Source organism: Labrus mixtus, chromosome 11 (genome assembly GCF_963584025.1).
Source record: "Labrus mixtus chromosome 11, fLabMix1.1, whole genome shotgun sequence".
In the NCBI taxonomy this organism is placed as follows: Eukaryota; Metazoa; Chordata; class Actinopteri; order Labriformes; family Labridae; genus Labrus; species Labrus mixtus.
The window spans coordinates 11,281,699-11,304,926 of record NC_083622.1 but is presented as its reverse complement, the minus strand read 5'-3'; the positions used below and the strand labels follow the sequence as shown (position 1 = coordinate 11,304,926).

At 41.5% G+C, this 23,228-nt stretch overlaps 3 protein-coding genes and 1 long non-coding RNA gene across 5 annotated transcripts; 1 reads left to right on the top strand and 3 right to left on the bottom strand.

Annotated features, from left to right (window-relative positions):
• Positions 1-1,231: 1,231 nt before the first annotated feature.
• Positions 1,232-3,715, bottom strand: LOC132983619 (sperm acrosome membrane-associated protein 4-like). The gene is made up of 3 exons (XM_061050005.1): positions 3,175-3,715; positions 1,761-1,880; positions 1,232-1,639 (listed from the first exon to the last, which is right to left on the bottom strand). The coding sequence occupies exons 1-3, from the start codon at positions 3,227-3,229 to the stop codon at positions 1,431-1,433; spliced, it is 384 nt and encodes a 127-aa protein (XP_060905988.1). The 5' UTR covers positions 3,230-3,715; the 3' UTR covers positions 1,232-1,430.
• Positions 3,716-4,063: 348 nt separating this feature from the next.
• Positions 4,064-10,442, bottom strand: tektl1 (tektin like 1). Its single transcript, XM_061049997.1, has 8 exons — positions 9,816-10,442; positions 8,820-9,104; positions 7,979-8,083; positions 7,015-7,165; positions 6,081-6,247; positions 5,873-5,968; positions 5,682-5,795; positions 4,064-5,170 (listed from the first exon to the last, which is right to left on the bottom strand). Exons 1-8 carry the CDS (start codon positions 10,101-10,103, stop codon positions 4,973-4,975), a joined length of 1,404 nt encoding a protein of 467 aa, XP_060905980.1. The 5' UTR covers positions 10,104-10,442; the 3' UTR covers positions 4,064-4,972.
• LOC132983616 (uncharacterized) lies at positions 5,128-6,414 on the top strand. The gene is made up of 2 exons (XR_009674856.1): positions 5,128-5,241; positions 6,117-6,414. It is a non-coding gene; the product is annotated as an uncharacterized LOC132983616 (long non-coding RNA).
• Positions 10,443-10,839: 397 nt separating the features above from the next.
• Positions 10,840-22,999, bottom strand: si:ch73-95l15.5 (uncharacterized). 2 transcript variants are annotated; one of them, XM_061049995.1, is made up of 11 exons: positions 22,750-22,998; positions 19,898-20,126; positions 18,811-19,814; positions 18,411-18,557; positions 16,041-16,118; positions 14,874-14,990; positions 13,479-13,628; positions 13,024-13,191; positions 12,651-12,803; positions 12,131-12,322; positions 10,840-11,678 (listed from the first exon to the last, which is right to left on the bottom strand). In XM_061049995.1, exons 2-11 carry the CDS (start codon positions 20,067-20,069, stop codon positions 11,574-11,576), a joined length of 2,286 nt encoding a protein of 761 aa, XP_060905978.1. In that variant the 5' UTR covers positions 20,070-20,126; positions 22,750-22,998; the 3' UTR covers positions 10,840-11,573. The 2 variants fall into 2 exon arrangements, with proteins under 2 accessions (XP_060905978.1, XP_060905979.1); XM_061049996.1 differs by lacking the exon at positions 16,041-16,118 and having other exon boundaries at positions 22,750-22,999.
• Between the last annotated feature and the right edge of the window lie 229 nt (positions 23,000-23,228).

Below are 23,228 nucleotides of genomic sequence, written 5' to 3'. Positions count from 1 at the left end.
GTAGAAATACCATGTTACAAGTGAGTTTCCTGCATGGAAATGTAACTTGGGAAGTACAAAAAATGTGAGAATCAAAAGATGAATGATGTATCAAAAGTAAATAATTTAGGCTACCAATGAAGGGGTGTATTGGCTCCAATATAATAGATAAGATCTTAGCCATCTTATGTCCAAGGTACTATTTAAGACCAAAGGGAGATTTTTTTTGTCCATTTTCTCTCATTAGTCTCAAGGACAATCTTGAGACATAAAAATGGTTCGTCTCACAGTGAGCCCAGTTTGAGCCCTGAGTGAGACCTCTTGTGTTTCTTACAGTTGTCTCATTCAAAGATCCAAGTGCAAAAGAAAATCAGCAAGCTCTCAAATTCGTCCCGAAGTGAAGGTTCAGTTTAGAGTCCTTACAACTTACGGTTGTCTCATTCTTACAGTAGAGTAGACTCAGATACGAAAAAGACAAAACAAGTACAAGACGCAACTGAAGAAGAGACAGAACCTGTGACTTCCATCACTTTGGAGTATGTTTATTAGAGATGCACTGATCCACTTTTTCTCAGTTCCCATCCAACACATATGTAGGCTACCGATAGCCTACCTATACTTATTCCGATATTTTTATTATCGTAACTAAAAGTGTTATTGTTGTTGTTGTTGTTGTAGGTGTTATGTGTAAGGCTTCACGCATTGCATTGTGCTGGATTTGCATACAAACAGGAAGTGTAAGAATTTAACTTTTTAACAGCTGTTCCATCTCGTCTGAACATCGTCATGGAGACGATTTGTTTGGCACTTCTTACAGTTCAGTCTGAACGTCTTCAAAGTGAGACTGTGCGAGCTGAGAAAGTTAAAGTGCCCAACCATCGTTCTTGATCAGTGGATTGAGCCCGTCAGTCCGATATCTGAAATTACGTCAATATCGGACACGACACTGATATAAGACCGGATCGGTCCCATCTCTAATGTATATGACACCATTTTTTGACAATCTGAACCGATGTGACAGAAGATTTTAATACATATCCAGCTGATGTGTCGTCTAAATGGGAACCGATCCTCTTCATATTTTTAGCCTGGTGCTGAAATATACAAGCCAGGTCTTTGACTTCAGCAACTACTCTGTATGTGAACCTCTTTTGGGGGCGTTTTCCCCCCTTTTTTTGTCTATAGATGGGGGACAAATATAGCTGTTTGTCCATATTTTCACATGGTTTGTACATAAGGGATTAGTTGATGGAACATGAGCTTATCATGTTTCACTTATTCCCATCACCCTTACAAAAACATCCCAAACCACTGGTGGTAAAACAAAGCACATTTTACTCTACTGTTGAAAGTATTGCGGTTGAATGGCGGTCGGAGGACAGAAAGGGAAGCTCCGCTCTTTGTGCCATACTAGTTTTCTTCTTCTTTGCTGTTATATTTCTCTCTTTTTTTCACCAAACCGTGTATGAAATAATAAGTGTAATTATTAATCTGACAGTCCAGGAGGGTGCAGCAAGTGTTGCAGCTCCGTTGCACAGATGTGTGTCGCAGCACTCATTGGTGAAGGTGAAGTTGAGTCCCATGGTGTATTTTTCCCCCGTGACTCCACACAGCGAGGGCAGGATGCAGCTCTTCTCATACAACACCACACGGAGGTCTCCTGAAAATACAAAAAAAATCAAATAAAACCACACAAACTCAGCTCCACCACCTGTCTCGGTTCCTTTTCTCAGTTTTGATTCATTTAAATTTTGCTCAGTGACTCAAGGTTCAATGTTCACCTTTCTCGCCCACAGCTCTGCTGGACAGACAGACCTGCTCGGGGGGACATTTGAGGGGGAATCGGATGCAGTCCAGAGGTGAGATGGCGGGGAACACACAGGTGTAGCAGAAGAGGGGAACTGAAGGACAGACATGTTGGTTCAGACCACAAAATAGCTTAAATCGGATCTCAAACAAAAAAAGGAATAATTTGTTTTCTTAAATAAATTGAGAATAAAATAACCAAGAAACTAACCAGGGGGACAGAGCTTTCACTATAGCTGCCCCCTCCCTCTGGAACTCACTCCCCACACATATTCAACACTGCTGACCCAGGGACGGCATCAGGACGTTTTTTTTTTCTCCCGGTGCTGAGGGGGAGCTTGACTAATATGTTGGGGTGCTATTTTTTCTAAAGTTTATTTGAAAAGAAAAGAAAACTACCAAAATACGTGAGGGGGCTTAACCGGGGCTAGACAGAACAAAAAGAGCTTTTAATGTATGATTGTGTTGTGTGTTCTGTTTACAAGTGGCTTATATGTATGACCTGTGTGTAATGTCGCAATGTTTGTTAGTTTGTTCTTACTGTTCTGTCTTGATCTTTCTTCCTTTTTAAAAGACTTTACAGTGTCTTTGAGTTCCTGAAAAGTGCTTTATAAATAACATGTATTATTATTATTATAAAATGAAGAGGAAAAATGAAGATCCCTCCGTATGAGTTTGGAAATTAAGAATGTAAAATTCATCTGACTGCATGAAGTGGAAGTCATTTTCACTGTAAATCATACACATACCTGCACCACTGCACAACTTTTGTACATTTTGGTATATGGTAAATGGACTTGAGCTTGTATAGTGCTTTTCTAGTCTTCTGACTACTCAAAGTGCTTTTACACTGCAGGTCACACCTACACATTCACACACTGATGGCAGAGGCTGCTGTGTAAAGAAAGAAGAAGAATTAAGAAGAATTTATACTTTATTGATCCCGCGAGGGGAAATTCGTTTTTAAAGTGGCCATCAGTATTAACTAATTCATTCATACGCCGCTGATGAAGCAGCAAGAGCAATTCTGGGTTTAGTGTCTTGCCACATTGTACATGTAGTGTAACACAAGTATATTATTATAAAAAGTGTTTGAGCATTTTCAATCTATAGATGTTATATTGGTAGTAAATCAATAAATGAATAACGGAAAGCTTTGTTGTCAGTTCAAGAGATATTAGTTAAAGCTGAAACAAAAAAGATTTACAGGTAGCTATGTTGGTACATTATGTTAGTAGAAGATTGATTTTTTTGAACATATTTGATTGCAGGTTTTGACATATTCTAACATTAATAGAGCAAAATGTTAATAATTTGATACATTATGAGCCCTTCTATTGTCTAATGCTATAAAAAGTATTCACATACGCCTGTGTTTTGTCGACTCACCCACTGCTGGAAGTAAACAAAGGAGAAGCAGAGAGCAAAACAGCGTCGACGACATTACGGACTGTCCGTGTCTGTTCTCTTGTTCTTATGTCTTTCTAGAATAAAACTGCAGTCTTCATCTTAAACACAAGAAACCTGCCTCCGTCTCCGACTTTATGGTTGAATATCTCCTATCAGCACCGTCCTGCCTTTTCTCTGCTTCTTCAGTAAATCTCTGTGGTTTTTCTTGAGGTTCTGTTAATTCAATCCAAGAAGGTCCACGCCCCCTTACTTATGATTCAATTAGTTTGTTAGCTTCCCAATGACAGCCATCTTTATTCAGCACTGCCCGGGCTCACTGTCCTGCAGAGAAAAGCCCCATTCAGTTTTGAAAGAATCAGTGAGGCTTTGTACGTAAATGTCACTCCAGCTCCAGTTAAAACCCAAAGAAAAAAAAAGACTCATCTTATGTGCACTTAAAGGATTTGAGGAATGCAGCACCAAGCTAGGACAGGGTAGGTTTATCATTATTTCCTAATGAAAGACGTTGAGTTGGGAAGGCGGTCAAGTGACCTGCAGTCCCATGACTAGAACAGGAGGAGGTCCAAACTGTGTTTTTAGACTTTATGGAAATGATTCACTGAAGTCTTTGAAGCTGCTTTGCTTTACAAAAACAAAAAGGTAGACGTCAGATGATATCCTAAAATCAACTCTAATAATTATGTTTGATAAGTCATAATGTAGTTGTCTCTGATAGAACAGATAATAGCATTAGATAGGATAACTGCATTAGCCTCCACTCTCTGTTATTTATTTACTGGCAATTAAAATGGTTATTGTTACATGAATGGTTGTGTTATTGGAGTAAAGATACCAAAATTAAAGGAATTAAAGGGCAATGACAAATTAATGTTGGTTAAATAGTTTATTAAGATAACATGAGTCACATATAATACAGACCATTACGAGTGATTTTTTGATACTTTGCTCTATTATTGCCTAAGCAAATCCTCCGAATCCCTCTGTGCTGTCTAGTGTGACACTTGAACAGAAGTGTGTTGCATTTAGTTTTATACACAACACACAGCTTTTATCTTTTCATCGAGGCTTCATCTGTCATGGTCAGGGTTGCCACAGTTAGTGCACAACGGAACAATAAGAGGAGATGTGTGCATCTCAGTGCAAACATGAACTTCTTAGCAATTAATAAATGGACACTGGAATTGGAACTAAATGTGGTGGTTGGACACACTCAGAGAATGAAGGATGTCCAACACTGATGTGGGTTATGAAGTCTAAATCACAGTCTGCTTTAATGGTTCATTTCAAAGGTTTTAGATGGGCCGCTTAAGTTTTTCCACAGCAAACTTTTTAAAGCATTTCTGTATACAGACTAAATGCAAAGGGATAGTTGAATCAGGAAAGAGCCCGAAATAGTTGTCACAAAGTTTGAAGCATTCACATTTGTTGGAACTAAAGAGCCTTGAAGTGATGCACGTTTGGACTTTGTGAACAATATCACATCAAGAATGGTCTGAACAGGCTCCATTGTGTACACTTTCAAGGGATAAATGTTGTTCTGATGTGGCGTCGTATTATGAAAACTTGTTTGATTCTTTGAAATACAGCCACTAGAGCATGTGAGCAGGGGTGTCCATAGATTCGTCTGGCCTCATCATGCAGCTTTAATCACGTTTCATTACGCTACATCTTACACACTGCTGCTCTGTTCTTCTAACTACACACCCTAACACTGTCATCGTTCTCTACATGCATGCTCTCTGCAGCTCTAATGAGCACAAGATGAGGTAATCTGGCTTCAGCACGCCCCCTGGTGGAGAAAAGTCGGCATGGCCCGCTTGTCCACCTGCTGCTGCCTCATGCGGACGACGGCTGCGTCTACCTGAGCCGCTGCTCTCTTGCCGTGTTGGTCGTTCAGCAGCTGCAGAAAGGCGCGCTGCAGCCTCGCCTGCTCCCCCTCTGAGGAGGTGAGACATCGCCTCAGCACTGCACTGCCCTGAGAGACACACAGGAAACACATTTTCCCGCCTTGTTTGGTTTGTTTTGTACAGGCGACAAAAAGATGAGGTATGTGTTAAACCACTAAATGTTTTTTTAAATATTTAGTGTGAACATCTGTCGGTGAATTTGAATATGAGGAGTCAGAGTATTTATGTGTTTATTGTCACACATGAAGAGAGAAGCTCATATGAGCAATAAGAAAGACAACTTTACCTAGATTTATTTTTCTAACTACCAGTAAGTTTAAAGAAACAGTGGAAGAATGAATGGCTACACCACTCTTTTTTTGTCCCTTACAGCCCTCCTAATAAGTTGAGAGCTACAAAGATTAATTAGTTCATCTTTCAATGAAGAATAAGTACAAAGAAATTGTTAAAAAAAATGTCAAATGAATAACTAAGAATCCTTTTCCTGAAAGTAGGAGAAGGAGGTAGCCACATTTCCATCACCATCATACTTGACTGTATTTGAATATATCCATGAAGACGTACTGAAATATTTCACACCTGTATGAGATTAGCGGCCTCAGGTAACTGTGTCCCCGGGTGTCTCTGATAAACCTGCACCAGAGGCCGGTTGAGTTTCTCTCTGGACAGTACGTCACCGCTGTACTCTGGACCCTGCACACACGAAAAGAAATCCAGCAGAAACATCAGTTTGTTGTCTCTGAAACTCAAGCTGATTTCCACACACTCACCTGCAGTCTGCCGTGGCTGTGACGCACACAGTTTATTTCTCTCTGCTTACGAAATATGGCCTGCCTGGTGGCTGCAGACATCAAAGTCAGGTTTTGCTATCGAGCCAAGAATGAAGAAGAAACGTTTTATTATTTGGATGTAGATGTGTTGTCATAGTATGTATGTGTTACATGCAAATATGTTAAACATTGTTGTATTTGTGTCGACCTGCAAACTGATTGTCTCTGCAATTTTCTTCACCAGACCATCATTGACGGTCGAGTGTGCAGCTTTCTGCCTGTGGATGGCGCTGGTGAGCATCTGTCTGATGTTTTCTCTCAGCAGCTGTGACTGGTTGACTGTCAGAGTGGACTCCTCTAAAACCTGTTGGCATTCTGCACAGGGACAAATCAGGGACGTAAGGAATCATTTGTTTCAATAAAGCGACTTTCAGAGCAGATATTCAGATCAAAACAAATGCTCCCTCCTGTCTTCCACACTTCCCCCGCCCCTCCCGTCCTTTTTCACTAGCAGCAGGCGAGTGCCAATAAACATCTGAAAAGATTCTGCAATCAATTTCATGTAATGCTATGCATCTCAAAGTTGATTGGGTTGTTATGTTTGTCTTTTTAGGCCATGAAAAGTGTTTTCTTCGGTTTGAAAGTTTGTTGGTTTTCCTTCAGTCGTACTCTTGCTGCGACACTCCAGAGGACACTCAGGAGGAGTATAATAATGGTAATGCCTCCACACACCTCTTCCCTAAGTGGGCGGGACCAGCGCTCTTCCCTCATGTGATGATAGGGCTAACAGTGGGACCGGGGGGGGGGTTCACTTGATAAAAACATGTATGAAACATGTCTGAGCCTCTGAGCGAAAAATGCAGTCAAAGGAAGCGCCGCCAATTCACTATCTATTTAGGAAGGTTTTACTCCACAATATATTCACGTAGGGTATTATTGAAATTTGCCATATTAATATTCAGAAAGTAGCATATTATACCTGTAAAACAACCTATTTGGTTTCCAAAATCAAGAAGACACAAGGACACTGTTTTCTTTTCAACAAGTTTGGACCATCTTTGAGCCTAAGCAGTGTTTCTGTTTTTCCTTCTCTTTTCCTGCTGCAGAGATTGATTCAGTTTGTCTTTGAGCCCAGATTGTACCTGGTGTAAAGGGGCTGACGGGGTCTGTTTTGGTGAAGGTCTCTGCAGAGCTGTGGTGTCTTCCAGCAGAGCCGCTGAGAGGCAGCAGCTCCAGGACACGAGCCCTCTCACAGGCACAAACCAACAGCTGTCTGCTGCTCTGACCCAGGGCCTGAAAGGGACAGAGAGAAGGCGGTAACTAGTAAATATTTCCATTGTTGATTAATCTTCTGACTATAAAATGATAGATTACTCTATTATTTGCTTTGAGAAAAAAAAAGAAAAACTGTCCACAATTTCCCCTTATGCCAAATATGAATTCTTCAAATGTCTTATCTAAAACTTATGCAAGTTTAATTTAAGAACAGGTAGAAAATGGTGATTTCTCAAACTGGACGAGCTGCAATAAAAATAATTCCTTATTTTTTCATCAGATTTTGAATTGAAGATTTGAAAATTAATACAATAGTTGCTGATTCATTTTGTCGATCCACTTTAAATGATTACCTGACAAGTCATTTCAGCTCTAGTTGAGATGCTGATGAGATGTTTGCATAATTACAAGCTAAACTGAGACAGTGAACATGGTCAACTTTTCACGGGCTACAACATCAGCATGATGAAAATAACCATAATGGTCATATTAGCATGCTAAAAGTCGCATTCACGTCAAAGCAGCGCACAGTCTCACAGTGCTAGTAGGAGACCTGTAGGCTCAGTTAGTTTAGTAATTTAAATAGGCTTACTTGTTTTTTTTTTAACAATACTTTATAACATCAGAGCAAAAACACAACAGACATGAAGTGGCGATAAGACAGCAGGGTGGAAATAATTGATGTGACAGCTCTGGCAGTGTTGATTTTCTTCTGTCACTCATGCCAGTAAATCACATAGAAGGGGGAGTGGAAACCAGAGAGAGGGGGGAGGGGGCTCTAAAGAAAAACGAGTCAAGCGATGAAGACAGAACAGTGACTCTGTAAATCACCTGTAGCTGGGTCAGTGTGTTTCTGAGCACTCCCTCCAGATCCTGTTTCAACTGGGCCAGCTCTCGTCTCTCACACAGCAACAAGTAATCAGCACCATCTCTCTCCTGCAGCGGAGCAGAGCTGTCAGTGAATGCATCACTACTACTTGATGAATGAAGTGAACAATACAGAACTTAATGAATTAATATGGAGTCTGCTGGATCTCTTACATCACGTCTGTTGCTGTCATATATAATATTTTACAGGGAAAGGAATTCAAATTTACTTTTCAAGTTAAGTGCAATAGGTTGAGGTGTTGGAGGTTTAAACAACGGTATGGACGTTTGTTAAAAATGATGCATGTTTCGGCAGGTGTTATCCCTAAACATTTTCTTTGATGCTGTGCAGAAAAACTAAAAATTGCTAAAGAATCTGTTTGATTTTTCCTTAAAAAAAACACAACTAACATACAAGTTTTTTTCAAGGTTAACGTTAAAACCAAAACTGTAAAGCAAGTGCCAATTACAGCCTCATCTCAAAACAGAAACCACCAGTCTTAAAAATATATATATATTTTTGTTTTTTCTTTACTTTAAAACTGTAAATTCTAAGGCAGTAAATGATTTGTTTCTTTCCTCTTGTATGATGACTCTGCGTGTTACTTTTTGACAAAAAGAACAATAAACAGTGTATGAGAAGTTATACTGAAAAGAGCTGAAGAAAAAAAGGGGGCTGAATTGTGAGGAGGAAATGATCTCTGTTTGTTAAAAGACATCTATAACCTGCATCAGAGTACATGTGAGACTGCTGTGTTCCTTTGCTGCTTTGTGTTAACATAAAAGTCAAGTTGTGTAAACTGACTGTCTCCGCAGAAGACGGCCTCCTGGTCCTCCCCTCAGAGCTCCTCCTGTTGATGTTCAGATGGGTTTTGAGGCTCCGCAGCATCCTCTCCAGGTGAACTTTCTCCCTCTCCAACTTGATGCCCTCGTCCCTCACCCTGCTGGCTTGCCTTCGCAGCAGACCCTCCACTTCCCGCACCGTCCGCATGTAATCACCGGCCACCGCGATGCTGGCCCCGGCACACTGCTCACGCAAGCTGGTAGGAGGGAACGGGGCCACAAATGTCCTCTGGGAGCCACTGGGGAACTGCAGAAGAAAGTTAGCCACTTTTTTTTTTTAAATGCCATAATAAGTGAGGGTTCTGAATGAACACTTTAACCTGTAGCCTAGTTTTTAAGCCGCTGTTTTTCAAAACATTTTGTCCATTGTGTTTAGTGATAAATTGTTGACATCCAACATCTTTTGATCAGCTTTGAACACATCTTACCTCTATAGTTTATTCTCAAAAACAAGAAAGACCGCCTTACTTTAAACTTTACACATTTTCTTATATATGCCTGTTTCTTTAATTTTAGTTTAGAAGACCAACATGCAGATGTTAACCTACAAGACAAGTATTGTTTTGCAGGCAACCGCTTGGGGCCCCAGGCCAATAGGGCCCCCCAAGTCTAACAGAGTTTAAACCACAGCTGTGGCTCAAAATGTGCAAATTGTAAATGACAGTAGGAAAAACCCCCCTTAGGTGGACCAATCTTGCAGCACTCACTAAGTTGCATGCATTATCGCTGTGAAAACCTACGTTTGTCATTGAAAGTCGACAGAGGAAAATGAAGGGTTAATGTCAGATAATTTATGACATAATGGGGATGAATTCTGGTTGGAGGGGCCCCCTGGGAATTTTTGCCTAGGGCCCCCAACAGACTCTAGAATCGCCACTGCCCTCCCCTATAAGTTTCCAGGTAGCCTAATAAAAAGGCAAAGACTGCTGCATCAAATCTATTTCTGTGTCTTTCTCACCATCGATCCAGTAGTTTGGGGTCTAGACATCTTATTTCTGCAGATGCAATCAGGACACTCTTCTTTGCTTGAAATCTTATCCTCAGCCTTTTCCGCTGTGCCGTCTGTGCGCGCTGGAGTCAAACCTGCAGAGCCGCAAGAGGTCCGAGGACGGCTGCTGGTCCCGGACCGCCCTGCTCGGGTCTGCCGCACCAGGCGCTCCGCCCGCCGGATGGATCGAATCGTGCCATCGCTCCAAGACTGCGGTCCGATGGTAACGGAGCCGAGAGGAACTGACTGAACCTGCATTGCTTCACACAAGAAAAATGTTTAAATAATAATATATAGTCTAATAATGTTCATCCACTTGAGGCATCTGATGGTTCTGCTAACCTTGTGTGAAGTGTTGAGATATGAGCTCCATAGCAACAGTTCTTGAAGTAACAAGAAACTCAAAGCTGTTCAGTGATTGGGTGGTGAGGAGGAGACAGGAGGCACTGACATTTAACACGACCTGCTGCTGGCCCCACTAGTTCAGGAGGTTAAATTCACATTAATTTCCCCCATAGATAAAGTTACATTACATACCATTGGAGCACATCTACGGGCTAAGGTGTTATCAACCTCTCCAGGTACAATCATCAGTTCACAAGATTGAAAACTGCGTCAGGGAGCGTCAACGTAAAGAGCGCCGTTAACTACGAATCCCATGGTGCATTTCGGCAAGAAAGTCTCCAGCTAAAATATCCGTTTGTTTTGGGCTCTTTGTTGATTTCGGAAACTTTCACGTCCTGTGTTGTTCACTTATCCGGCCACAAAGCCTTAGAATTCACTTCTACCCACTTTAATACACCTAGCTACCCTAGTTCGCCACTCTGACCGGCTTCGTTACCATAGCAACGGGGACATATGGGAATTGTAGTTTTTAACAAGTCCGCCGACAAACGGTGACTAACCATATACGCTACAGACCTTAGACTGTAAAAAAGACGAAGACGAACACTACATTTAAGAGAAACCGGTGAAATAGACAGAAGAAGACATATTTTGGTTCAGAGTGTTTTATTCTCTTGAATTAAAATAAAGAAAACATCTCCAGTATTTAGTCTAACAAGACATGTAAACATTTAAGATCAGTGAAAATAGATCCAAAATAGAAGAAGATGAGACATAAAGCTGTTAAAAATATTATTTTGGTCCCTCGTGTTCCCCTCTTTGAATGTTAAGCTTAACCAAAAAAATGGCAGCTTTGTTTTAGGCTACATAGGAAGTAAAAAGGCAATCAAAAAGTCACCACTGCAAAAAGCTTTACAGAATACAAAATTCAATTTCAGTTTTAACAACAAAATTAATGATCCTCAGTTTGACTAACAATCACCATTCAGAAATGTCAAAAATCCCACTGCATGAAATGCAGTCTAATCATTGCCTCACCATTAGACCCATTACATTCAAAATCAACTAGCCTAAATACAGTAATCTGTTTTTTTTCTAAATCAAGTATTTTACAAAAAGGTAAACCTGACATCTCCACACTGAAAACAATCAAGCTGTGTGACTCTTACTGAAACGATTCACTCCAGCATCTGTAGGAAAATAAAGCTTCGTTTTGGCCAGAACAAGGCAGGTCTGAAAATGAAACCTCAAAAAGATAAATAAAAATAAACTTAACGTACACAATGATAAATATGCAGAAAAGCTGAAAGGGTAGTGCAGAAAGTGCAAAAGTAATCCTCCATTTCTGTGCAGTTAGTTTGCATCTTGTCGGGTCAGTAGTCCTCACAGTGTGTGTTTGACGGCAGTCAGAGGTTCACGTTTGTTCTGCAGGTTCTGCTGCAGCTCTTTGAACAGGTGGTCTCGCTCCTCTGCGTCCAACAGGATTTGCTACATTAAAGAAACGGAAAAGACCCGACTTAGCATTAATTATGATGACTGCAGCATACACAAATACATGCCAGCACGGTCCATGCATCGGTTTAATCTTTTGTATCTTTTAATAACTTTTGGTTGGTTAAAAACCACATACATCACAGACTTGTTCTTTTAGTGTCACACCTGACCTTGAAGTTAGTTAATAACCATTTCACTAGCTAGTCCTTCCCTATAAAACCATCTGCGTTACATCATCCTTTAATAATGTAATCGTTAACTTCAGTTTTTTTTTGTTGTTTATGAAAGGATGTGCCTTTAGTTCTGTAAAATAAAATTGGTGATATGTTTAACCCTAACAAAGACAAAGACGGTTCACGCACTGGAGGGGATCCAATATTTCAGGAATTTATTTCACCTGATGCAGTGGGAGAGCCGCCTTGATGCAGCAGATTCTTGTACTTTACCTCGATGAGTTTATCTCTCTTCTCCAGGCTGTCTCTCAGTTTCCTCTCCGCTCTCTCTCCGTCCTGTCTGAGGTTCTGCACGGCTCTAGCCGCCTCCTTCCGCTCCTTCTCTTTCTGCCTCAGCTCCTGCCGAGTGTCTCTGAGTTCAGCTGTCAAGGAGGACACTGTCTGACTGTGACTCTCCTGCTGAGTCTGGGGGACAAAGTAGAAGGATTGTTGTCTTTAAGCATTGCAGGCTATTGTTTGTGTGGAAGTTCTTCTGCCTGTGTATCTTGACCAGAAATCCAAATACATAAACAAATGCAGCTGAAAATTAAACAATGTTTTATGTCAATCTATATATAATATTTATATGAGAACTTGAAGCCATTCTTACTGTTTGTCATATCTTTATTTCTCTAAAATCAAACTCAATTTTGTGATTTGATGACATTTATTAATGTGTCCTTCAATATTTTCAAACCTCTGCCTGTCATTTTTCAAACCCTTCCAATCTTCTCCTCTTATGCTCTTAGCTCACCTGCACCATGTCCTGGTACTCCTGCAGGGCTGTGGTGAGTTTGGTGACCTCGTTGCACAAGGTAGCGCTGTTTCCCTCTCTCTCCTCCAACCAGGCTGCCAGCTGAGCCCCGCCCCCGGCCAAATCCTGACCAATCACAGAGCCTGAGAGAGCCTGGAGAAGAATGACATGTGAGTAGAAGTTTCCCCCGAGTCACTGAAATCAGAAACTGTTCTTGTGATGGTGGAAGAAATAAATAAACACACATCATTCTCTAATGAATCCTCTTGCTAGAAAAGGGAGCAGATCATGTACAGAAACATTTTAACAGTATGTAGAAAGGCAGGCGCCATTCCTGTTGGATATTACACCTGTATGTATATATATAAATTACCTGTGCATCTTTCTGACACTTCTTCAGCTCCTCTTTGAGGTAATGAATCAGAGCCTCCTTCTCCTGCAGGACAGTAGCGAGGGCCCGGTCCTTCTGTTTCCACACCTCCCTCTCCTTCTCCACCTCCTTCAGCAGGTGCTCCTTCTCCCCCAGAGCCACTCGCAGCTCCTGGAGCAAAGACAAAGTATAGATTTTCCAAATTTGTATTTATTCAGAAACTTTATTGTAAATGATTACCTTGTTTATTCTTGTTTCAGTCTTCAGAATGTTATCGATTGAGTCAATTTCTGTTTTTGCGACTGTGTCTGTTCTTTAGTGAAGCACTTTCGGCTTCATGCTTGTATGAAAGGAGCTATAAAAATAAGGCATGGGACAATGCAAAGATAACCTAACATCTGTGTGCGTGTTTAGCTACAGTGTATTCCACCCAGTGTTTCTGATGTGAGTGTTCTCACATTGATAATATCCTGGTTGCACTGCAGGACAGTGTTCAGTGTGTCCAGGTCTCTTTCTCGGTCTCTTCCAGCCTTCCTCAGGGCCTCGATCTCTTTCTCCATACTCTTCTCTCTCTCAGTTAATTCAGACCTCAAAGTCTCCAGGGAGGCCTACAAATCACAAAACATGTCATCAGTACATTTTTGAGACATCCAGCTCATGTAAGAAAAACATTGATACAAAACCGGCATTGTTGAAATATCAGAAAAAACAAACATTCTGCAGTTTCATCCTTTGCAATGTAAATATTTACTACTTTTATCTCTTTATTTAGTTTGTAAAATGTGTATATTTTCTTGTTTTTGGACTGTATTTCAAACAAAATAAGGCAACTGTGTACCTAGCTTATGGCTAAGGTACACTCAAAACGGGAATTAATGATAGTTTCTGAAGAAAAGATTTTATTTCAGGTGCATCCAAGCGGTAGAATACAGTCTGTAAAGTAAGTTTAAGAGTCCTGAAGTTAATTCATTTCCACAATCTGGTCTCAATCATAGAGTGTAAATAATAATGGACGAAGCCTGAGTGACGTCAGCAATCTGTTACTGCAGGGGACCCGGAGGCTCATCGGCAGCAGCCGCCATGCTGGAAATCCTGTCTCAGTCTAACTTTCAGTCAACCTAACGACAGGCTGAGAGCTGGAGCTGAGGCGGGTTTAAAGCCTCTTGACGAACCGTTACACCACGCCCACCTGTTAATCATGTCAGCTACGCGCCTAACTATGAATAACACATCTGTTCATAAAATCAAAATGGAGTGGTTTTAAAAAAAATCACCCCCTAAGCAGCGTGTGTCAATGAGGACACTAACTATTCAAACCGATTTTGTTTTTCTTTTACTAGGCTGTAAACATGTTTATTTCCGCTGTGTTTTGTATGTGACTTCCAGCCGCTCCTGGAGCGAGCCTCAAGCGGACACTCGACGAACTGCAGGATTGTGCACTTCAACATTGGCTTCATTTTTCAAGACCGGAGGTTGCCGCTTGGTCTCAATTTCTTCTCTTGATTAAATGGAGCAGCAATAGAACAAATCGTAGATGCCACATATTTACATGTTGAATTGCCTCTGCTCTGAGCCATTACTGTTAAAAAGCATTAGTATCTTAAACTTAAGGACAGAAAGAAAACAGTTTTTTTTAATTTAAGGAATAATGTTCCGACAGAGCCAGAGGACATCGCTGACAAGCTTCTGCCAGAGTGGTAATGCTTCCTGTAGGCCGAGTTAGAAAGAAAATCCCCCGTCACAATACACGTGAAGTTTTTCCCTCATGGCTTCGGTGTGTGGTTAGGTAGTATGTGTTAGCACACCCAGCATTTAGCACTCATATCAGTAATCAGTACAGTGTCAGCTCTAACCTTGTTGTCAGACAGAGCTTCCTTCAGATTCTCACTCAGTTTCTCAGTCAGCTTGTTGGCCAGCTCTGCCCCTGCTCCCTCCTCCACACACAGTCGTCTGATCAGACCCATACACTCCTGGAAGAGAGGGCAAATATATCTATCTGCTTACACACACAGCACTGTAAGGCAAAGATTTTCACTATAGCATATCTGATCTTGAAGGCTTGGGTACGTGCAGGGTTTTGTAAAATCAAAGACATTTTCTAAACTTAATCAATGCTCGAGGCAAGTGAAGTTATAATGCAAGCCAAGCTGATATTATTGCAAATGAGGACCATCATAAATCTACAGCGCCATCAAACATGCCGCTGCATTTACAACTCATTTACCTCACCCTGAAACAGAAATCTGTTAGAACCTGCAGGTATCTGCTTTGAAACTAGAACTGAACTCCAGAAAGTGTTGATACATTTGTTGCAAATACAGATAGTATTTTAAAGGAATACTTTTGGGGGAAGTAGTTTTATTCAGGTTGTTGGCAAAACATACACAACAACCTAGATTCCACTTTTATATCTGTAGCATGAATATGACACTTTAGCAGCTGGTTAGCTTAGCTTAGCAAAAAACTAGGAGAAACAGCTTGTTGATGCAAAGCTAACAAAGTTAAGCTTTGCTTTTGAGCTTTTGTTATTTTTTAAGGAAATAAACAAACGATTTCTCAGTTTTATCCAGAGTTAAAGCGAAGCTAAGCTAAAAAGCTAATGGCTGTGACTTCTTGTTTAACAGACAAATAAACGTTTTATCAGTCTAACTAAATACTTACAAGGGAATTTCTTAGAGTGATGCAAGATAAATACACTAACAGAAAACATTTCTTTAACATAGGCCGATATAAAAAAATGCAGCAGGACCTTTGTTTAACAGTGTCTTATTGGTTACATTCAATAGGCCCAAGAGTTCTATTAAATTTCCTGCTGTAAATCCTCAACATACTGCAGAGTTTGTCCTACAATGAGATAAACAGACAAAGTAAATGCAGCTTTGGCACTGCCACTTTAAGGGCCAACGGCGACTCCAAAGACAAACAACATTCCAGTGAGCTTTGATCCCGAGCCTCAGCAGCACAACATCCAACCTCTGTGTGCATGACTGAGTCCTGTCAGCCCTCATCACCTCACCCACCTGGATCAGACGCTCCCGGCTGCGCAGGGAGTGACCGAGGCTCTGCAGCAGGGAACTGCCACCTTTCTCCTGGACCAACTGGAGGAGAAAATTAAACACATGACTGTGGTCAGTGGCGGTTTAAATCATTGGGAAACCCCAGGCAAAGACAAACATGAGGCCCTTTCCCATTTAGATAAAAGCAAACATAGCTTGTGAACACCTTCTTTTTTTTAAAGAATCTTTTATAATCTAACAAAGACAAAGAACTACAGGACGGGCCCAAAAGTGAATAACAAATAAACACGCCTTGGGTACGTAGTGAGTGAGTGGTTAAGCAAGAGAGAAAGAGTGGCAAAGTGACGCTTAAACGAGCAGAGAGGGAAAGGGGCGCAGAAGTTGACAATCTGGCAGTGGTAACATTATTCATTATATCCGAGGCTAGATCAAAAATGTTTGGGGCAACAACATATATCACCTGTACCTCGATGCTCCTTAGTGGACAAGGCCATAGGTGATTGCCTATCTTTGCTAAATGGTAAAAACCGTCTATGACCATGGTTTCATTTAAAACTCAGAACGATAAACACATTTTGAGTGTTAATGATGATTCTGGGTAGAGTTGAGTAAAATATACAACTGCTGCTGCTTTTGAGCGAACTGCTCCCCCTAGTTTCCAGTGTTTATGCTAAGCTAAGCTAGCAAGCTACTGGCTAATGATTCCCTTTTCATTACTGATTCATCTTAAGATTACTTTGTGGACACATTGGACTATTAAACACTTTCAAACAAACTAGAATATCTTCTTCCAGTTATCAAATGTGTTGTTTTGTACAGAACACAAGAATACATTTGAAAAATAAAACTGCAGATTCTCCTGACTTCGTCGTATATTAATAATATTCAACTCTATAAGAATGTGCTGCGTTCACATGTCAAGCAGAGATCAGTTCTTGAGCACAGTGTCTACAAAGCAGCTCAGAGGCCTTTTTAATGATATCCTCTATCATAAGTCTGCTGAGCCCGGGGCAAACTCCACTGGTCGGGGAAGATTCCAGAGAGAGGCAGAGTGTGTGTTTTTTTGACTGCCATTATCTTCATCTGTACACGAGGAAATGGGGACACACCTTTCCACACACACACACAGACGCTCTCCATTCCTTTCATAATGCTATATTTGTCCTTAGTCAACATTAACAGAGGTTTATGAAGCTGTTTGTACATGTGACTGTGGAGCTGCAGAGCAGTGTTGCGCTTTATAATGAACCGGTTTTTCAAGGGTAACAAAAATGCTTCTGGGTAATCATCTTTGATCAAAGCAGGCACAACAACGATGTGGTCACATCACAATGTCACTCATTCTTTATCAATCTCCACCTACATCTATTTATTTTTAAAGTAATGGAGTCAACAACATTCTTTGTTAAACCATTCAGTGTTGTGTTAATCTCATCTTACTTTTCACTTCCTCGTCATGTTTATGTCAGATCCCATTTTATGAACTGATTATAGATGAGACAATTGTGAATACAAAATAAGCTGATTTCTTTCCAAGTAAGTTAAAATGAAAATAAAAAACATAACTATATATTTTCATTAAATATGAAGCCACAGCTAGAAGCTACTTCGATAGCAGAAAGGGGAGCAGCTAGCTAGTCTAAAATATTTTTAAAAAATCTTCTGATCATCCTGTCTTCAAATCCAAAAACAACAAACAAAATGCTAAAAAGACAATTTGTGGTTTACAATGGGAGAAAAGATGCTTTGTCTTCCTTGTCCTCTATTAACAGTTTGAACATGATAAAGTAAAAGGTAGACCATGCTAAAGCCCTTCAGTCTACAGCCAGCTTTCTTTCAGTTTTGAAACAGGTTCATGTGTGGTTTTCAGCGTAACTTAACAAAAACGTGAAAACTCATCCATTCATTTGTGAGCGTTTGAAACAGATTTTGCTACCTTCATATAGAGTCAGGCTGGCTGTTTCCCCCTGCTTCTAGTCTTTGTGCTAAGCTAAGCTAACTGGCTCGCAAGATAGCCAAAAATCATACCTCCGAACAAGTCAAGTATTACTACTCTTTGAAAGTTTGATTTGCTCAAATTAGGACTGCAGCAGTAGAAACTCATAAGCCTTGGTGCTGTTCAAATTGTGCCTACTCGGGGTATCAATGAAGTTACTTGTGAGTGTGTCAGTATTAGAGGGAAGGAAATGTCAGAGGAGATACCCAAAAGGTGAAGTGTTTGCACTGTGAGCACGTATTATTTTGACCACTCATGTCATAATTAATGAGACTACTCTGTGACTCTGTGACTCTGTGACTCTACTCTTTTAGTCCAGTCGAATTGGTGTGTGGGTATCTCGTCTGCCATTTTAGCAGAACAAACAAAACACTCACCGGGGCCCAATCTTCTGATCCATTGACTTCAGCTGGTTTGCTTCTCCCATGTTTCAGTTCGGCCTCCAGGGTCCTGATGCGGGAAACAGCTTGGTCCAGCTGGCCTCGCAGGTGCTTGCCAGCATGTTGAACCCTTCCAGAAGTGCTCTAAAATAAAAATAAATGTTGATGTGATAATCATGAGTAATGGCATTATGGTAAAACCTTAAGTGAAATGTTTATTTCTAATCTTTTGGCTGCTGGACTGGCCTCAGGTGCTCCTGGATTTACTATTGCAGCAAACTGTGTCAATATTTACAGACACTAGTACACACTACATCGGGTCAGAGTTCTATCAGTCTTATATGTTCACACAGTGAACTTAAAGTGATCTTTGGTGTTCTCAGACAGGAAAACTCACCTCTCGATGAAGAGGCATGAACTCATCTCTCAGCTCTGTCAAAACGTCCCCGTCTTCACCGGCCATTTCCTCCCCTCCGTTCTCCACCTCCCCAAAGCTCAGCACCCTGTTCACTCTGGGTGACACCGTCTCTCCAACTTTTCCTGAGTACTTCCCGTCTTTCCTCCCCAGAATTGGAATCCTACTCCCTGAAGGCGAGCTGATTGGCTTCCCTTCAATGCTTCGGAGCTCATTTAGCACAAAGTGAACACCTGGTGAGTCAAACGGGTCGTTTCCATCGAGAGAGTCCAGAGACTGGATGGACTCGGCGCGTGAAGAGGCTTGTAAAGACAGAGTTGAACCTGCCAGTGAGGATGAACAGGAGCGAATGGATGGCACCCTGTTCCAGTGAACGGGCATACTTCGGGATTTGTCCCGTGACAATGGCAATGGGGAGAAGGGTTGAAAAGGCAAGTGGCGAGGAATCCCACAAGCAGACTCATAATCCGAGTCAGACACCCGCAAAGAATCACAGCCTTCACAGCACTTGCCCTTCCTGCATCTTTTACCAGTTCTTATAAAATACGGACACGTGTCCCACTTCTCGGACCAGCACTCGTACTCTGACAGCGCCATGTTCTCTCTGAGCATCTCCCTGTAGCCCTCCTTCTCCCCCTCTCCATCCTCTTCGCTGGTGCTTCCCCTGCTGTTGAAGTCCCCTGGGTGTTTTTGGCGGTAGTTTTGGCGCACCCACTGTCTGATCTTGTCCCTCTCCTGGGTCAGCTTCTGAAGCCTCTCAGATGAAAGCATCCGCACCCTGGCAATCACTGAGTCGAACTTGAAGACCCGCTCAAGGGCGGTTACACACTTACCACACACAAACTCCCCCTGCCCGCTCCCCCTCGGTACATGCTGCCCCAGTATGTGAGTCAACACAGAGAGCAAATCCATTGCTTTGGACTGGGAGCTCAGGGATAACTGGGACATGGAGAGAGACCTTGAAGAACTCAGTGACAAAGTGCTGCCTGTAAAGAAAGAAAAAAAAGTTTACTTCAGGAAAATCACATGTAAAAATAGTTTTCTTTAACACACACTGCTCCAGACTCACCCCAGGGGCTGCTCTGTGAGGAACGGGACAGGCTTCCTCCTCTCAGGGACTCTGTCGGGGTCTGAGGCTGGCCGTTGTTCTTTTTGTGGCCCCCAAACAGCCACCGCCTTTGGTTGCCCTGGAGACCTCCCCCACATATTAGACACAAGTCATTTTTACCTCTGGAAGACATCTTGGACAGAGGGCTGGTTCTATCCCCCTTCGGTGTCCAATAAATGATGGAATGGTTCTGTGAATGAAATCAGAAAAAAAAATAGGCTCGAATTAAACATTGTTCACAATTAGTGAGTGAAGAACCCAAACAGGTTATGAATCAAGTCTACTCAGAAATGTTGTGTGTGTTTCAGGAGTGAATCTTTTCCAACCTTTGCTCTTAAAACAATTCTAGGATTGGCAGTGTGTTTTGTTTATTTGTTATGTGGTGGACGAATCAAAGACTCAATGGTGTTACAGAAAATACTGTAGACCTTCGGCAAAGCTGATGAGGACTTACATAACATTAGCTAACTGGTGGGTAAGCTAGTCATAGTGGCTATTAAACCGTTAATCACTTACTAGCTTATTAAAAATACCCTCAATATAAAGATCTATAGCAGGGGTGGGCAACTGGCGGCCCCCATCAACCCTCAACGTGGCCCTCAGGTTAATTTTTTACACATCAATTAATTGGAAACATGAATAAAACATGATGAAATCTGCCATGAAATCATGAAAACCAGAAATATGTCCATAATAATATTTGATCACTGGTATATGTTGAGTTAATTTGAGACATAATTGTAATCATTTTTGTATTCTACAATGTGGCCCCCTGGCAGTGAGAATTAAATGTATGTGGCCCTTGCTGTGACCAAAGTTGCCCATCCCTGATCTATAGATTAACTCAGATGATATTAGCTAAATAGTGGGTAAGCAAAACATATTTCCAATAAAACCAACAACAAATTCTGCCCCTGAAGAAAACAATGATTAACAGCTAAAGCAAACAATGACATAATGTTAGCCAGCTACTGAGTTAGCTAATAAAAACCTTTTCAGAAATGTGGACAAAAAGCTGTTTAAAGTTAAAGCTAACAATGATTAAGTATATTCATGATTGCTAGCCAGCTGGTGGGTTAGCAAAAGATAAGCTATCGCCTTTCACAAACATTTGATGGACAAAAAGAAACATGACAAAATGCTGGCGCTAACAAAGACACACGCCAACCTCAATGTTTATGAGGTTATTAGCTGCTGGACGGGTAAAACTGTTGTTGGATTGTTCATTGGCAGATAACCAGATAGCTTCAGCTAAAACACACAAGCTCCAAACATCATAAGGAGTATTCACAACGCTCGTTTTACGCGCTAACATTACAACAGCGGTAGATTCTGGTATGATGGACTGTGTGGCCATGGGCGACTTTAGTGAGGTCAGAGCACAGACAGCTAGCCGCGCCATGAGTAGATATTTATCGCATTTTCTCCAAGAATTGTGTTACTGGATTCAAACACCCCACATTTAATATTTCTACAAGGAACCTTTTTACTCCTTTTGTTGAAAACAGACCAGGCAATTATTGTAAATGGTAAATGGACTTGAGCTTATATAGCGCTTTTCTAGTCTTCCGACTACTCAAAGCGCTTTTACACCGCAGGTCACACCCACCCATTCACACACTGATGGTAGTGATCGCTATGTAGTATCATCAGAAGTAACTAATCCCATTCATACACCTTCTTGCTGCTCGCCTTCATGTGTCGTCCTATATCTGTCAGGGAGAACTTTATGCACAATGATAAAAAGGGAACGGGATGTCTTTGTAGAGATCTTGTGAGTGGTTTTAGGACACTCAAGGTGGATACTAGACCTGCTTGATTAAAGAGCCCATATTATACCCCTTTTGGGGTTTGTATATTTAATCTATGTACTTCCTTTTTGCAATTCAGAGTTAAGTGTCTTGCCCAAGGACACATCGGACATGTTGCCCAGCTGGGGATTTAACCCTCGACCATCCGGTTGAGAGGCGACGACTCTACCAACTGAGCCACAGCCGCCCTTTGTGAAGCTTTTAGGTTGAGGTCCACTGTTCCACGTCCTTTTTTGTTTGTTTGTTATTGTTCATTATATGGAAGAAGCTAGAGAAGGTTTTTTTTTTGTTACGGTCAGCATGATCATTGTCAGCTTGTTTCAGAAAAAGCTTGATTTTCCAGCTTTTCCTCACAGTCCACAGGATGTTTTTTTTTTATGAGCTGTCTCTCGAACCTGTTTGACATCTTTAGTATCTCCCTGATGCTTTGGGTTATGATCTTGTTTTTATCTCTCCCTTGGCTGTTTTGGCCGGTTTATTGAAGCTCATACAGCTGCTGTGTGTTTACAGCAGCTCCCCACAGGGCGGGACACGTCGACCTTGAGCCACGCTGTCAGTGAACTCAGTCAGACTGCGGATGAATGAAACTTTCTGTCAGACAGTCCCTCCATGGACCTTTAGCACCTCCCAGAACATCACAACATCACAGCTTCCAGTCACTTCAACTCATTTTAAACAAAACATCCCCTTTTTTATTATTATGATGAGTACACAAATAGTTTATTTAAACATTAAAACTGATAAATAGGCTGCATTCAAGACCAGCTGAATTACTTTTCCAGGACAGCTGTCGATGTTTCCAGTGGGAAACGCTTACTCACCACGCAGTCTAACACAGTGGGACTATTTTAAGAGACAGACGTGCAGCGATTCAACGTGAACGCAACGTCAGCGTGTGAAAGTGGAGCGCTGTTAAACTTGCCCTGCGTCCTTTCTGTTTAGTTTAGTTCACGGTTCACAAACACTGTCTTTCATACGAAGTGTTTAAAAACGATGACTTACGTGTAAAGATCCTCTCTGGCTTCACGCGCTTAACGTGATTAAAGTTGTCGATCGTCACGCGAGGAATACATCTGCATTGTTGTCTCGTGTCGATTGGGTGAAGTCACACACACACACACACACACACACACACACACACACACATACATACATACAAAACTAGGCGTAAGGTGACAAGTTCCTTTCCGAAAAATCTCCACCGGGAACTGAGCGGGAGTCGCGTTGCAGCACACCGGAGCAGACAGAGGAAGAGAGGTGGGTGTCACCTTGGTGACGTCACGAGTCATACCTGTTAGGGGCCGCTTGAGGTCTTCACACGCTTAGCCAGTTAGTGATTTTTAACACTAAAGATTCAGATTTGAAGCGGATCTTTATTGTATTTTTTTGCTCCTCAGAGGTAGAAAGGAACTATCTTTGTTTTTTGATTTTTTTTATATCGTCAAATGTTTTGGTCGGATGTCCACAGCTGGTTGTCTTTA